The sequence below is a fragment of the Equus przewalskii genome, chromosome 7, assembly GCF_037783145.1.
Source record: "Equus przewalskii isolate Varuska chromosome 7, EquPr2, whole genome shotgun sequence".
In the NCBI taxonomy this organism is placed as follows: Eukaryota; Metazoa; Chordata; class Mammalia; order Perissodactyla; family Equidae; genus Equus; species Equus przewalskii.
The window spans coordinates 3,265,481-3,281,284 of NC_091837.1; the positions used below are offsets into that span (position 1 = coordinate 3,265,481).

A 15,804-nucleotide genomic window follows, 5' to 3' on the forward strand; every position below is an offset into this window, starting at 1 on the left:
GCCCTTAGAGACCTGACACCCAGCCCTTGAGAAGAGTGCAGAAAGCACTGGCCTGCTGAAGCCAACAAGGACTGTGAATTAGCCTCCTGCAGACCCGCTGCTGCACACCGGCAGAGAGCAAGGCTCCCCAACCGTCATCTCCTAGGCCTGCCACAGAGCGAGCCAATCGATGGCTAAGGCACAAGTGTACAGACAGCTCATGGCGACCTCAGCGAATTCATGTCTGAGGCCCCGACGGGGGCTGCCAGGGACAAGGAAACCCGCCTGGGGAACTGACGGGTGCCAGGCTGTTGGGGGGAGGGGAGGGGCAGACTGAGTTGGGCCCCTGCTGGGCCTCTACAAGGGGCGCACCTGCACCACAGAGTCTGCCCTGAAGCTCCATGGTACGCTGAGACGAGGAGACAGGATGCCACCTGGGCTGAGCACAGCGCTGCAACTCCTCATCCCACGTAATCGCCAGCTTACCAACAAGGAAACTGAGGCTCAGTGAGGTTCAAGAGCTGGCCCAAGGTTCCAGAGCCAGGCAGTGGCAGAGCCAGTCTTGCACTCTGATCCAGGCCAGAGGAACTCCTAGGCCTGGGCTCTTCCCCTGCCCCCCACAGGGTGAGCAAATCACTTTACAAATCTGCCTGGGCTCGTGCTATGTGCTGCCCACCAGGAGCAGCTCCTGGGCAGTCTTCTCTCAGGCCTCCTGCAACCTGTCACCAAGCCCCTGGCCCAGCCTCTTGCTCACCGACGTCTCTAGGAATGGGAGGACCGCCAGGGAGCCTGCTTGCCAGATACCGGCACCGACCTTCTTGGGATCCATGGGTCCCCCGAGGCTTGTGCCCAGATGTCAACCGACAGAGCACAGAATGCATGAAACACCCTAAAGGGGCAGATGAAGGGCGGAGGGCTCCTGAGGAGGGGTGGGGGAAATCCCAGAAGCACGCGGCACCTCGATGTCTTCCACCACCTGTCGCCTGAACAGCCCTGTCCTGGCATAGGCAGAGGGACCCATCTAACTCCTTTGCTTAAAGGCCTCATGGCACTCAGAGGGAGGGCCAGCTCCACACCTCAGTCTACCTGCACACATCAGCTTGTCTCCTCCCCTCTCCCCTCATGCCTGGCCCTCCAGCCACACTTGCCTCTGCCCCACATTGATCCCTGTCTATCAGCAGGGTGCCATCTCACCCCACCTCCACAGGCCCCCCAATACTGTCTCTATAGCCCCACCGCCACTTCAAACAGCCTCTTTCACTGATTCACCGACGGCTTTGCTGTTTGCCCCACCTGTCCGTCAGCCCCATGAGGGCAGAGACACCATCTGACTTCACCGATGGCTCCTCAGAGGCCAGACCAGCATGGGGTCCCCAGACGGGATGTGACAGATATTTAGGGAAAGAATGAAAGGAAGATGGGCAGATTTTGAAGTTGCAGAAAATGAGTGGCCTGTCAGGTGGAGGGGACAGTTTGAGGCACAGGGGCAGGAAGGTGCAGACAGCACAGGGAGGGGATGAGGGGAGCCCAGGGGGCTGTTGGTGGGAGTGTTGGGGACAGAACTGTTGCCTTGGGGCTAATTCATTCAAGGAAGTTGTAGGGAAAAGGGACTGCTTGAGAGCTCCTGTGCTGGGAAGACTGGAGCAGGAGATCTTGGCTTCTTTCTCTTAAGACATGGAGTAACCTGGGGGCACCAGAGAGAGCAAAGAATGGGAAGAACGTCCGGAGTTGAGATGGAGCAACAGCCACAAAACAAAGCAGATTTGAGGAGAGGCAGCAACCTAATCAAGAGGTTTCCCCGCCTGGGGGGAACAAGCTCTGGAAAGCACCGCCAGCATCCACGCAGCAGGCACACAGCCCTGGTATGCCCATCCCTCACCCCCAGGACTGCAACAGGCGATGGCCTCTCTCGCACCTCCAGGCCTGGCACCACCAGGCGCCCCTGGGGAGAGACTGAAGTCTTTGTGATTCTAGCTGTCCTACTGGGTATGAAGTGGTATCTCAACGTGGTTTGAAGTCACATTTCCCTGACAGATAGTGGTGCTGAGCATCTTTTCCTGTGCTTACTGGCCATTTATATAGCTTCTTTGCAGAAATATCAATTTGGAGCCTTTGCCCATTTTAAAATTGGGTTGTCTTTTAGTTATTGAATTGTAAGAGTTCTTTCTATATTTTAGATACAAGTCCCTTATCAGATACACGATTTGTAAGTATTTCTCCCACTCTGTGGATTGTCTTTTCACTTTGATAGTGTCTTTTGAATTACAAAGGTTTTTAATTTTGATGGTGTCCAGTTTACTTACTTATTTATTTGGTCACCTGTGCTTGTGGTGTCATAACTAAAAGACTATTGCCTAATTCGATGTTATGAAGATTTACATGTTTTCTTTCAAGTGTCTTATGGTTTTAGTTCTGAAATTTAGGTCTTTGAACCTTTTTATTTTTCCTGAGGAAGATTCGCCCTGAGCTAACATCTGCTGCCAATCTTCCTCTATTTTGTATGTGGGTCCCTGCCACAGCATGGCCAACAAGTGGTATAGGTCTGCACCCAGGAACTGAACCCAGGCTGCCAAGGCAGAGTGTACTGAACTTAAGCACTAGGCCACAGGGCTGGCTCTCTTTGATCCATTTTGAGTTAATTGTTGTATATGGTATGAGACAGGGTCCAACCTCTTTCTTTTGTGTGTGGCTATCTAGTTATCCCAGGTCCATTTGTTGAGAAGACTTTCCCTACACCGCTCAAGTATCTTGGCCTCCTTATTGGAAATCAACTGACCACAAACGTATGCGTTTATTTCTGGACTCCCAATTCTATTCCACTGATCTATATGTTTATCCTTAGGCCAGTACCACACTGCTTATTTTTTATTTTTAATTGTGGTACAAAACACATAACATAAAACTTACCATCTTAACCATTTTTAAGTGTACACTTCAGCAGTGTTAAGTGTATTCACACTGTTGTGCAACAGATCTCCAGAACTTTTTCATCTCACAAAACTGCAACTCTACCTATTAAACAACTCTTCACTTCTCCCTTCCCCAGCCCTCACAACCACCAGTGTATTTTCTGTCTCCATGACTCTGGCGATTTTAGATACTCTCCAACAGTATTTGTCTTTTAGTGACTGGCTTATCTCATTCAGCAGAATGTCCTCAAGGTGCATCCATGCTGAAGCACGTGTCAGAATTTCCTCCTTTCTTAAGGCTGAATAATATCCCACAATGTTTGATTACTGTAGATTTGCAGTAGGTTTTGAAATTGGGAAGTGTGAATCTTTCAAGGTTGTTCTTTTTCCAGACTGTTTGGCTCCAGGAACCATCTTATAACCCACTCTGTCCCAGACTTCCTGCAGCAGGAGGTGGGGGCTCAGTTCCCCAGCTGAGCCAGAGGCAGTGGTTTGGGGGGGTCAGGGCAGGGCATCCACACCTCAGCCTTTTCCCTGGATCCCATGATGAAACCAGAACCCTCATGATGAGAGGTGTCTCAACACCATGTGGTCTCTCGCCTAGGCTGCCCACATGGGCTCAAGGAGCCAGGGTTTTTTTTTTTTTTTTGCTGAGGAAGATTAGCCCTGAGCTAACATCTGTGCCAATCTTCCTCCACTTTATATGCTGGGTGCCACCACAGCGTGGCTGACGAGTGGCGTAGGTCTGTGCCTGGGATCTGAACCTGCAAACCCATATCGCTGAAGTGGAGTGTGCTGAACTTTAACCACTATGCCATAGAGCTAGCTCCAAGAAGCCAGGTTTTTATGACCATGGACTGATAGTCCAGCACTTAAAATCCTAGTGAAGACTGTGATTTCAGAGATTGTAAGTCATCTAACAGCTAGACTGAGGGCCCTTGTGGCCATCAGCAGACATCATCTTCCCTGTCAAGGGTGTGGAGAGCGTTAGGGAGCACTGCTTCCTCAGACACCCCGGCTCTCTGTGTAGGCCAGCAGGAGGCTTGCCTTGGGGGGCCCAGGGGTCAGTCTGGGTGCAGCAAAGCCAACACTGAGCAAGAGGGCAGCCTTAGGAAGGCGTCAAGAGTCTGTCAGGGGCAGACTCAGACCTGAGAAGACCTGGTAGAAGGGCTAGGACCCATGGGAAATGCTGACACTAAGGAAATGTGCCCTGGTCCTGGAGAGAAGCCCAACTGGAGGTGAGAGGGGAGAGAAGGACTGTAGGCTGAGGGCTGGTGCCTGGTGTGCGGAGCACTGCCTGGCACCCTCTCTCTCTCCTCGTCATCACAGTAATTCTGTGGGATCATCAGAAGAAAAGAGCCCTGAGCTACTAGAGTTCCCATGCAGAGCCCAGGTGAGGCAGGCTTCAGAGCCCACAGTCACTCCCCATCCTGCTGCCAGCAGCTAAGCAAGTAGCACCCTGTGCCCTGAAGGCAGTTTCTTTGCAGAGAGGCCTGGGCGGGCTCTGAACAAGCAGAGCCTCATCTGGGGGCATTTGTGAAAGACCAGATGGCTCTGGAGTCAACCTGCATAGCCCCTGGGGTCTCTCTGAAGATGTGGATGATGGACGCTCTGGCCAGCCAGTGAGGCAGGAGATGGCAAGAGGAAAATGCCACTGCCAAGCCCACAGGCGAACTCTATGAAGAAATGTGCTGCTGTTAAACATACACAGCAGGAAGTGTTTGTTAAGCTGTGTTTGAAAAGCAGTCCCTGGGGTTGGCCCTGTGGCCAAGTGGTTAAGTTCGTGCGCTCCGCTTCAGCACCCTGGGGTTTCACTGATTTGGATCCTGGGCATGGACATGACACTGCTTGTCAGGCCATGCTGAGGCAGCATCCCACATGCCACAACTAGAAGGACCCACAACTAGAAAAAAATATACAACTATGTACTGGGGGGATTTGGGGAGAAAAAGCAGGGAAAAAAAAAAAAAAGATTGGCAACAGTTGTTAGCTCAGGTGCCGATCTTTAAAAAAAAAAAGAAAAGCAGTCCCTGATTGGCAGTTAATGGTTCCACTAGTCATTGAGAGCACTCATTGTGTCCCCTAGATCTGTGGACAAGCTGACACCGGGGGCCTGGGCAGAACCACGCTAGCCCCTAGGACGGTGGCACACCCCAGGCAGCGTGGGCGTTAACCAGGCTCAGTGGAGGTGTTAACAAACTGCCATTCAAGGTGGGGTGGCAACTGCTGCTCAGCAAAGGTCTCTGAATAAAGCAAAAGAGCTGGCGCAGCATTCAGTTCAGTGGGGCGGTCAGGGCTTAGGGTGCACAGTGGCCTGGAGAGTGCCTGAGGCACATCAGGCACCCACACACAGCTGCTGCATAAGAAGAGGGTCTCTCTCAGAATCAAGACCAGGATTCCATTTCAGAAAACCAAGGAACCCAACCTGGGAATGCAGCTAACAGGAGAACCAACAGATGGAGCGTGGCGGCTGTGGGCTGTTTTCTGGGAACACTGACGTCCAGCCAAGGCAGCCTTTGTCCCCGCTACCAGGGATGGCTGGGTCAGCCAGGGTCCACCCACCCCATGGGCCATCACAGAGTAACCAAAAGGGCCTGGGGGGCATTCAGGGAAAGAGCTAAATGGCAAACTGTGAGCACGAAAACTCTAAAGGTGTGTGTGGGGCAGTGGAGCGAATGGGCCTGGGTGAGGCAGCATAAGCTGACATGAGGCTGTCACTCATCCCTGTGTGACCCTGAGCCAGGTGTCCAGATGTAAAGTAGAAAGGACATGATCTTTATCTCCTAGACATGGAAGCACCTGGTGCCTCAGAAGTAACAGTCAACAGCGCATGTGCACAAGAGCTGGGAAGAAATCCACATACCACATGGCTTTTGTTTTAGGGTGGCAGAACTGGGGATATCCTCCCTCCCCAGTTTTTCTTTAATTTTGACATAAATACTGTTTTCCACTTTAAAAAAATTCACCCAGGGAGGGGACAGGTTTTGATAATAGCAGCCTGTGCCTGGAGCTGCATGGAGCCCTTTACATGCACCGGCTCCCCTGTGCTCAGAATAAAGCCACTTAATGGGGAGGCGGAGGCTGGGCGCTGGGGGCTCTGTGGGGCCTGGTATCGCAGACCAATTCTCTCAACCCTGCGTCTTCCCTCTCCCTTCCACAGGGGCTGATCCCTCATCGCATTTTGTACCCCAAATTCTGTCTCAGCATCAACTTCTGGAGAAGGCAACCTGCATGCTGGAGGTTTGAGTTCAGCACAGGAAACCCCGAGTCCTGCTCAGAGCTGACCGTGTAGGGGCTGCATGGCTACTTGGGGGAGCATCTGAAGTCGGGGGGGGCCTAAGGTGGGGGTGGTTTGGATGATGGTTGCTAGCATCAACTCCACCAAGACTCGTGAGAGCTCCTGCACTGGGCTCTGCTGCTCCTGAAAGAAGAAGGGAGGAAACTTCCCAAAGCAGCACTGGAGCACGGTAGGGGACGGGATGGAGGCATCAGCCATCAGGCCCCCAAAGACTGCTACAGAGGGCGGTTTATTAAAACCCAGGTCTACCTGGGTTCAGAAAGTCCAGGGCACCGAAGGTAAGGTCCACTGTGAAGTGCAGGCTGGGCAGTGGGCAAGCCAGGCTCGGGCATGCCGCCAGCAGCAACGATGGACAGTGGCAGCTGGGAAAGCCAGACGCCTTGCAGCAGAGATGAAGCCCCGGACCCAGACAAGACCCACTCCCTTCCCAGGCCTGCCGACACCAGCAGCTTCACCTGCTCTGCTCTGAGAAAATCAACCAAGCCACATGAGTGTGCTGGACAGTCACTACTGTGACAGGACACTTACCTGTGCCTTGTCCCCAAACAGAACTCTGTCAAGTAACAGCTTCCTGTCACATAACCAATGTCAAGCCAGGGTCTGTCTCTCTGGCAAACTGTCCTTCCTGGTTCTTCAAACTTCTCACAGAGGGTGGTGAGGGGGGCCAGCAGGGGGCCTCCAGGAGGAGGAAGTTTCTCAGCCTGGACCTCACTGAGTAGGAGAGCCGGATAAAAGCAGAGACCACAGCCAGACTCCAAAGGCTGCCCCTGCTTGTCCCCCTATCCTGGTCCTCAATGGCCCCCAACTAGACCAGGGTTGCTTGCCCAAAACCACCACATGCCCAGGGTGCTTGCCCAGGCTGGGTGCTCTTCCTCTCCTCCAGCCCACCACTACCCCCTACTCCATCCATGGCCACCCTACAGGTCTTAGCATAAATGAGTGCCTTCGCAGAGCCCAGTGGCACCCCTCACCCCTGTGCACACCCCCTTATCGTCTCTGTAGGACCTGTCATAATGGGACTTGCTTTATTTGCTCATTTGCACATTTCTTAATCTGTCTGCCCGTTAGAATGTAGCTCCATGGGAGCAGGCGCCACGGTCAGGGGCAGTGTCTCCCCAGTGCCTCCTGGGTGAGTGAGAGAAGGCACAGTATGCCACACTCCCTCTACAAATGCTAACTGCCAGCAGAAGTCTGGTTGGGAAGCCCCTGGGAGCATTTAAGCCCAGGGCACAGCTGTTAAGAATTGCTACATCATATGCTTTCCAAAAAGAGCTAGAGAAGGCTGTCAGCACCCAACCCCCATGCAGCAGAGGCTGTGAAGATGGTTCTGGCAGCTGCTCCAGAGGGGCAAGTCCAGGAGCAGGGTGATGGCAAGGAGGCCTCTGCAAGATGCAGCCAGAGCGAATGGGGCCTAGGCCAAGCAAGGCCCTGGGACAGAGAGGAGGGGGCCTTCTGGAATCTGGTGGATGTACATGCTGGGGCTGAGGATGACAGTAAGCACCAAGGGTGACGGAGTCCGACAGTGGAGTGAGAGTCACTGCACAGGTCCTCACAGGCGAGAGCTGATGAACCTGTTGGCTCTCATCCTTCACCCACATCTAGTACCCAAGCCTGTGATTCCTGCTGCAGGAGCAGCTCCCACACCTGCTCTTCCCCAGATGCCTAGCTGTGACCTGCTGCCCTGACCTCTCACCTGGAAAGGTGGACCATTCTTTGTACCAACCCTGCCTCCTGCATCTCTCCTCTCCCATCCCTCCCAAACGCTGCCACCCAAGACCTTTAGCAGCTCCAATCTATGTTTGTTTTGCCCACCACCCTTGAAGACACCTGTGGGCCCTGGCAAGCTAAATGCCCCGTACTGAGCTGTGAGGCCTACGGCCCACTCACCCGGTGGGTCTTGCTGTAGGTGTAGAGGAAGGCCAGCCGGTAGAGGCTCTTGTAGTGCTGGGGGAAGCGGCTGAGGCACAGGCGGAAGGAGGCAATGCACTGCTCCGTGAGGAACTGGCGCTGCTCCTCTGCACCGGCCGGCAGCCCCTGGGGGAAGGCTGCTGGCTCCCCCGGGGGTTCCCCTCTCTTCTTCCCATCCCACAGGGTGGGTGCAGACGCTGGGGGTTTGACGGGGATACACGCAGAGGCTGGGGGGTCTGTAGCAGGCTTCTGGCCGCCTTGCTCTGTGGCTCGGAAACCTTCTGTGCTCTCCAAGGACTCCTCAGTCTTTCCTACAGTTGAGAAGAAGGAAAAGAAAGTCAGTTTTAGGCTGTCTCCCTGCAGCAGCCTACCACCAGCAATAGAGGCACCTCAGTGAGGTGACTGGCACAGCTGGGTCCATGCCCTTGCTGGATGGGTGCTCAACCCAACCAACCTAGCAGTGGGAGGCACAGGGCCTGGAGCTGGCTCTGCCTCCACTGACTGAGGCCTCGACGGCCCCCCAGTCTCAACAGGATGTCCCAGCTGGCACGCAGCGGAGGAGCCCTGAGGCTGCAGAGAGCAGGGGTTACAAGCTGGGCTCTGGGTCCCCCTCTGAATGGTGGCACAGGGCTGTCCTGCCTCTTGGGCCTGTGTAGGTACATGGAAAAGCAGCCCACAGAAGGCAGGTGTGGCTGCCACCACCATGGGCTCGAACAGCTGGGAAAGGGTGAACACGGGGCTGCACCTGCTCCACTGTTCAGCCTTCAGCCCACAGCCCGCCCAACACTCCTCCAGAGCTGTTGCCTCGTATGAACCACGAGCGCCCACACCAGCCCTGACCTGATGTGAGCTCAGCACCTCAACATCCAGGCCTGCTCCACCAGGGATGGCAGGGCAGACAGCACAGGAGAGCCTGGGCTGGACAGCAGGGGCTGCAGAATGAGACTGTCTGGCCCGGGAAGGAGGGATGGAAGGAGTGGGTGGCAGCAAGTGTCAAGGGCAAGGTGGCCCCTTGGGCACCCAGGAGTTTGGCACAGCCTGTCTGGAGGAGGCCAGAGAAGCAGCCTGGCACCAACTCTGAAGCCTGTCGGTCACTGTGGGCTGAGTCTGTTACTGCCCTTTCCCTGCTGTAGCAGCAGGCAGGAGAAGAGGGGCCTGTGGGCATGCAGAGTGGGCAAGGACTAAGGCCCCAAGGTCCCCTTCTGCCAAGACCAAGCCAAACTGTGCAGATGTCAGGTGCGTGCCAAGCTTGCCCACCCTCACTCTTCTTGCAAGGAAAGAATCTGAGCAGTCACTCCTTGTGACCCCCTCGGCTGCCAAGACAAAGCCAAGCTCCTGAGCAGGGCACATGAGGCCACCTGCCATCCCTCCAGCTCCCCTCCTGGCCTCACACCCTGCGAGCAGACACTTGGAATATCTCACTCTGTGTTCCTGCCTCTCTGCTGTCGCTTCTTCTCCTGGACGCACTCTCTGCCCTCCTCCCTCCCCTGCCTCGCCCACTTGCTCTCATCTCTCAGGACTCTACTCAGCATCACTTCCTCTTTCAGGGCCACCTCCCCCCGACCCCCTGCCCAGCCCTAGGGTGGTGTCTGCAGAGTGCCTCCTGTGCCCACCTGTCTGGGGTCACCGATCCTACTGCATTTATTTATGCCCATAAGTGTCTCCTTCTCCCTTGTTACCCAGAGCCCAGCCCCACCTGCCATTTGAAGCTGACTGAATGACTGAGTGACAGGTCATATCTGATCTTGAAACTACGGAGCTCAGGAAACTGCCTAGGTCCCACATGCACCCACTCACAGCCCTAGTCACAGCCCCACGACAGCAACCAGGGGCCTGCGCAGGGCTGGCACCCATCTTACAGGGGATACTAGTGCCTTTCTCACAAACATGCCAAGTTCTAGTGCGCTCAGTTTGAAGGACACATTTCAAACATAGCTCAACAAACATGGTCTGAGCAAAGACTCTGGGCCCAGCCCTATGCTAGGCGCAGGGGAGACAGGAAAATCGGAGGAAGATGCAGGCCTCCCAGGGGCTCAAATAAGGTGCTAAGTACTCAGACACAAATACACACAAGAAGACATTTTTAATGGAAAGAGAGCAGAAGGTCAAGAATTAACCCAGAGAGTTCAGAATGCATGTCTGAAGACATATAAAGAGGAAAACAAACAAAAAAAAACAATACCAGAGTGAGTTGAAACTCCTGTTGCTCAGGAGTTTGGGTGACCCAACGAAGCCCAGGAGAAATGGGTGACATGCCTCGCCCACAGCATCCACTCCCCCTGCTGAATGGGCCTCACGGATCACATTAATGGAAAGAGGATCAGAAATGTCAACAAACCCACAAAACACTCCCCAACCAGAAGTCCAATTCTAACCCTAGAAGCATGAAGATGGGAAGACTTCCTCCTGCTGACAGAAAGCAAGTGAAGTGCATGCTCTGGCTACCCTGGCCTAGACCAGTGCCTGCTGCTGGCAATGAGGACTGGCTTGGACGTGCACGGTACACGCACCAGGCAAGAAGAACGCAGGAGCCGTGGGATCCACCTCACCCCACTAGCGACGCCCACCCCGCCCCGCAAACACGCTCAGGCAGTCCCCAGGCCGCGACCTGACCAGGAAGGGGCAGGTAGACACAGCATGGCGGGCCTTGGAGGAGGTGCCTAGTGGCTGTACCAGCACCCTCAGGCCATATCCTGCCCTGGGCCCAGCTGGTTGGGAGGTCCTGTCTGGACCACACAGGTCCTTGACAACTTGGCTAGCCTCAGAGTGATAAGAATAGTGGGCTTGTGTTTAGGTGGTGAGACTGTGGGCAGCTTTTTTCTCTATTAAGAAAATAAATCTTTACTCTTGCTACATTCACATTTTGGACATTTTTTTAAGCTCTGACCCTTGAAAAGGTGAGCTACCTATGAAGAAACCTCTTTCCTCGAGGCAGCTGGGCACGGACCAGAGGGGAGAATTAAAGAAGGGAGGGGAGTCCTCAGGAAGCAGGCCAGCTCGCGCCTGCTCGACACCATGGGAGGGAGTGCACCTCGGGGTCAGGCAGGGTGTGGCAGTCAGATCCATCCCTGCTGCCCCTTGGCACCTGCTGCCTGGTGCAGACCTGGGCTCCATTAGACTCCGCTGCTCAACAATGGACACAAAAGTTGTGAGTGAGCCTGGCAACAGTGACTGTGAAAGAAGCAGCAGGCTGTGGCAGGGCCCCAACAAGGGTGTGCCTGGAGAGCCAGGGGTGTGGAGCACACTCCGGGCACACCCAGCTGGCCTGCCAGCACATCCTGGCTCCCTGCAGAGGTTGAAAGCTGCTGGAGCCGTGGCGGCCATGGCTGCTGGCCACGGCTGCTGCTCACGGGGAGCCCAGAGGAGTGCATGCCAGAGGCTGCCCCTACCAGGCCAGGCCTGTGGGAGCACTCTGCTCCTCGAGCTGTCTGCTGGGCACAGGCTCAGAACACATTCTCTGCTGCACCCACTCTCCCAACAGGAAGTTCACCACTGTGGTCATCGGGAAAAGCTGGGCTCAGAAGGGAGGAACGTGTCCACGGAGGAAAGAGGCTTCCTTTCAAGCCCACCAGCTACTGTGGTGACTGATTCTACCTTCGCTTTCTTTACCAGTGGCCAGCCCCAAACGCTGTTTGCTGAGACCTTCGGCTCTGAATGGAAGGAAGAGGCAGGATGCTTGTTCCTCATGTGTCTGGAAAGCCCTGCACAGGCTGGGCTGGACCAAAGCCGACCTTCTCTCAGCTTAGCTCAGCAGCCCCTGTACCCACTCTTCCCCAAGCATGGCGGAGAGAGGCCCATGATGACACAACAGCACCCACAGCAGTTCACCACTTGATGAGCCGTAGAGACAGACAACAGGCCTCACTTGCCCAATAGTAAACATGATCTTGATTTTTCACTGGACGTGAACAACAATTGCTATAGTAGAGTATTGGGGATACCGGTTCCTTCCCCTTCCAAACTCCCTATAGCATGTTTATGTCGGCTGCAGAATGCCAACATTGGTTTGGGATAGCATAATGACTGCCCGGTGAGAAAGGGGGTACTGGCCTCGCCTCTTTTTTCCCCTTCTCCCCAAAGCTCCCCTCCCCCCCCCCAGTATACAGTTGTATATTCTAGTTGTAGGTCCTTCTAGTTCTGCTGTGTGGGACGCCGCCTCAGTGTGGCTTGATGAGTGTGCTAGGTCTGCGCCCAGGATCTGAAGGCCGCCAAAGTGCAGCACACGAACTTAATCCCTCGGCCACAGGCCAGGCCCTGGTCTCACATCTTGACAGAGGCCCAGGACAGGTAAATGCACCCCTGTTCTGCATCCCTTTACCTGACCTAATGGGCCTACAGGAGCTGTGGCCTTACCCCCTTCTAAGGCCAGCTAAGGGAGGCCGGCAAGGTGCACAGAGCCAGGAGAAGCCTCTCCTAGCGTGAAGGGCCCCACCGCCACACCTACACAAGCTGCTGAACCTCGACTTGCCTATCCAGGGCCAGTGCGCAACTTCCTGGGGCTGGGCCAGGGCCCCCAGAGTGAGCAGGTTATCCCCAACCCCACCTGCCCCATTCAGTCCACCCAGAGAGGCAGCACAGGTAGTGGTTAAGGGTGCAGACTGACCGTGGGCAAATTCCTGACCCTCCCTGAATGTCAGGTTCTTCACCGTAAAATGGGAACAGTCACAGTGCTCCTGGGAGGTTGGAAGGACCAAATGAGTTAAAATAGTGCCTGGCACAGGCCACCAAGCATGAGTCTAGGTGGTGATTGTTACTGTTTGGTGGGCACCTGTGTGCGCTGGCCCTGGCCAGATGGGAAAGCTTTCAAAATCCAGGCTGGCTGGCCAGGCACAGCTTCAGAGCAGTGCCAGGGATCTCCCAGCAAGCCCAGGTGTGCGGCTCTGCCTGCTGATTTCCACAAAAGGGACCTGGGACCCCACAAGAGCTGGGTGTATCCCAGGGTTAGATCAGAGCCCCCTGCCAAAAAAGGGGGATTTTTGCCCTAAAGGCTTGATGTGATTCACACTAAAAAGAAAACACATTTGTAACATTTAGGATTGAAAGGCTTTTTTAATAACCATTCATCAGAAAAAAAGTAGGGGACACTCCTGTTGTGGCCATGGCTTTCTCACATGGGGCTGTGGTGGGGTCACAACAATGCCAAGTGTCACTGAGCAAACACTGTGTACCAGGCACCGTGTGAGCTCCTCCCTGAGCTGCCTAGTCAATCCTCACAACCCTGGGCATGAGCCTTGGGATCACTCCCATCCTACAAGGGAGAGCCCAGGTGAGTAACTTGCCCAACCGAGGTCCCAGGAGAGCGGGTGGAGGTGCGAGGATGGAAGTCAGGCCACCCACAATCTTTAGCACTGCCCAGACTGGACATCAAAGCAGTTCTAATTCCCCGGTTAGGTCTCATACCTCTTTCCTCTGTGGCCCCCTGAAGGTCTTTACTGGTTAGTCCTGCTTGGGAACTAGGAATCGACGGCGGCCTCTTCTCCACATAGGGCTTCCGTGAGCCCTCCAATGAGCTGGCGGGCTCGTTAAAGAAGTCCTGCGTCGAGCTGGAGTCGGAGAGAGCCACGGCCGTGCTGTCCTGGCTGCGCTCTGAGGGGAGAAGAAGGGAGAGAGAGCGGCAGCATGAATCCACGCCGTCTCCAACACAGAGCGGACTCCCGGGTGAGTCTCCCTGCTGGAGGCCTGGTGACTGCCCTGCAGAGGAGACAGCCTGGGTACACTCTGACACTGTCGAGCCCGACCTGCCCTGGAGGCCACCGAGCCACTCACCAAAGGCACCAATCTCCATGGTCAACCTTCTGGGGTTTCCTCCAACAGCGGTGTTCTGGTAAATGTTTAACAATTGGCTCTCGAGGGGAAAAAGCCCTCATTTGTAGCATTTACTGATTTCTGTGGTATAAATACTGCTACCACGGCCAATTTTAAGCTACCAACATGATGTTGCTGAACATGGAGTTGGGAAGAGATGCACAGTAGTACACCATTATATAGTATTTCCACCACAAAGACATAATAGGCATAAATTACCGAAGCAGGTAAGAATTCAACAAAAATGTTTAACTAGTTGCTAAAGGCCAAGCGTGGTCTAGAACAAGAGCAGAGACCCCTGGGAGTCACAGACACAATGGAGGTTGTTATCCCCCTGCCAGCTCCTCCCCTTCGACCTCTACAGGTGCTCATGAGGAAGATCAGGGCAGGGCAGGGAGGAAGACTGGAGGAGACCTTCCTGGGGTGCAGGCCTGGAGAAGAGGAGTGGCTGCTGCTGTGGGAAAGGCATGAGGCCCTGGCAGGACCTCTCTCCCCTAAAGAACAACAGCCTTAAGCCAGCAGGGGCAGGGAGGAGCAGCAAGCCTTGCTGCCTCCAGGATACAGGTGAAGACTCATGCAGTTGGGGGGAGGGAAAAGAAAAAATCCTCCCCTGAGAAAGAGGCAGGAAATCATCCAGGGCCTAAACATTTGAGGTCTCCCACCCCTGAGAGAAGGGCCAGATGACTGAGAGAGCCCCACTCCTGAGACGCAGGGGCAGAGGCTGCCTAAGTCTGAGGTCAAACTAAGACAACAGAGAACCAACCCACCCCTGCCGCTGGCTTGCAAGCATGAGTAACATGCAAAGCAGAGGAAGACGGGCAAGAACATGGCGAGTGACCCTCCCTGGGGGGCACATAAAAGGCCTAAAGCTGAAGGTGGAAACTGAGAAAATCTTCTAGCAAACCAGCCCCCACTCCAAGTGTAAGGTAACACCCTCAGAATGTAAAGCCAGTGGTGCACTGACGGGAACCACAGCAACACCACCACCAGCCCCAGCTCGACATGGACAGTCGGACTCACCTTCCCCTCCCAACAGCCTAGAAACAGAAGAAGGAAGCCCATTCCAGGCATAAACATTAGTTATTTCAGTCTCTTCTGTCCCACACATGATATCTGGTATTCAATATAAAAATTATAAGGCATGCACACAAAAGAAAAGAACATTGTCAAGAGACTAATCAACAGAACCAGACTCAGAAATAACCCAGATGTTGGAACTATCCAACTGGGAATTTAAAATAACTAAGATTAATACGACTCATAAATATGATTAGTATTTTAAAAGCCTCTAGTGGAAAAGGTGGATATACGCATGAACACAAGGGGAATTTCGGGAGTGAGATGGAAACTATAAGCAAGAGTGAAACAGAAATGCTAGAAACTAAAAACACAGTAAGAGAGACAAAGAATGCCTTTGTCAGGCTTCTCAGCAGACTTGATACAGCTGAGGGGAAAATAATCAAAACCTGGGGCTGGGTCAGTAGAAATAATCCAAACAGAGAGAAAAGAGTGGGGGGAAAGCAGAACAGATTATCCAAGAGCATCCAATGACCTAGCATATTAAAATGGAATCCCAGAAGAAGATGAGACAGAAACAGGACAGAAGAAATATTTTAAGAGATAATGACTGAGGATTTTCCAAAAATAATGAAAGATATTAAATCACAAAAAATCTCAGAGAACATCAAGCAGGCAAAGATTCCTCTACACACATTAAAGGAAAAAAAAATCACACCTAGATGCATCATATTCAAACTGGTGAAAACCAAAGATACATAGAAAATCTGGAAGGTGGAGAAAGACACATCAGATATAGACAAAGTTAAGAATTTTAGCCGACTTCTTATCAGGAACCATGCAAATCAGACAACATTTATGAAGTGCTGAAAGAAAAAAGTCAACCTA

General features: G+C 53.7%; 1 protein-coding gene across 6 annotated transcripts in view; it reads right to left on the reverse strand.

Moving 5' to 3' along the window:
- Positions 1–15,804, reverse strand: part of CABIN1 (calcineurin binding protein 1) — a 149,658-nt gene that overhangs the window by 51,595 nt on the left and 82,259 nt on the right. For all 6 annotated transcript variants that reach the window (XR_011542181.1, XM_070628269.1, XM_070628267.1 and 3 more), the window contains exons 28-29: positions 13,495–13,680; positions 8,074–8,405 (exon numbers count right to left, since the gene is read on the reverse strand). Coding sequence is in view for 5 of the 6 variants with exons in the window: in XM_070628269.1 (XP_070484370.1) it covers positions 8,074–8,405; positions 13,495–13,680 (518 nt within the window). In the remaining variant the exon portion in view is untranslated. The remainder of the gene's footprint in view (positions 1–8,073; positions 8,406–13,494; positions 13,681–15,804) is intronic.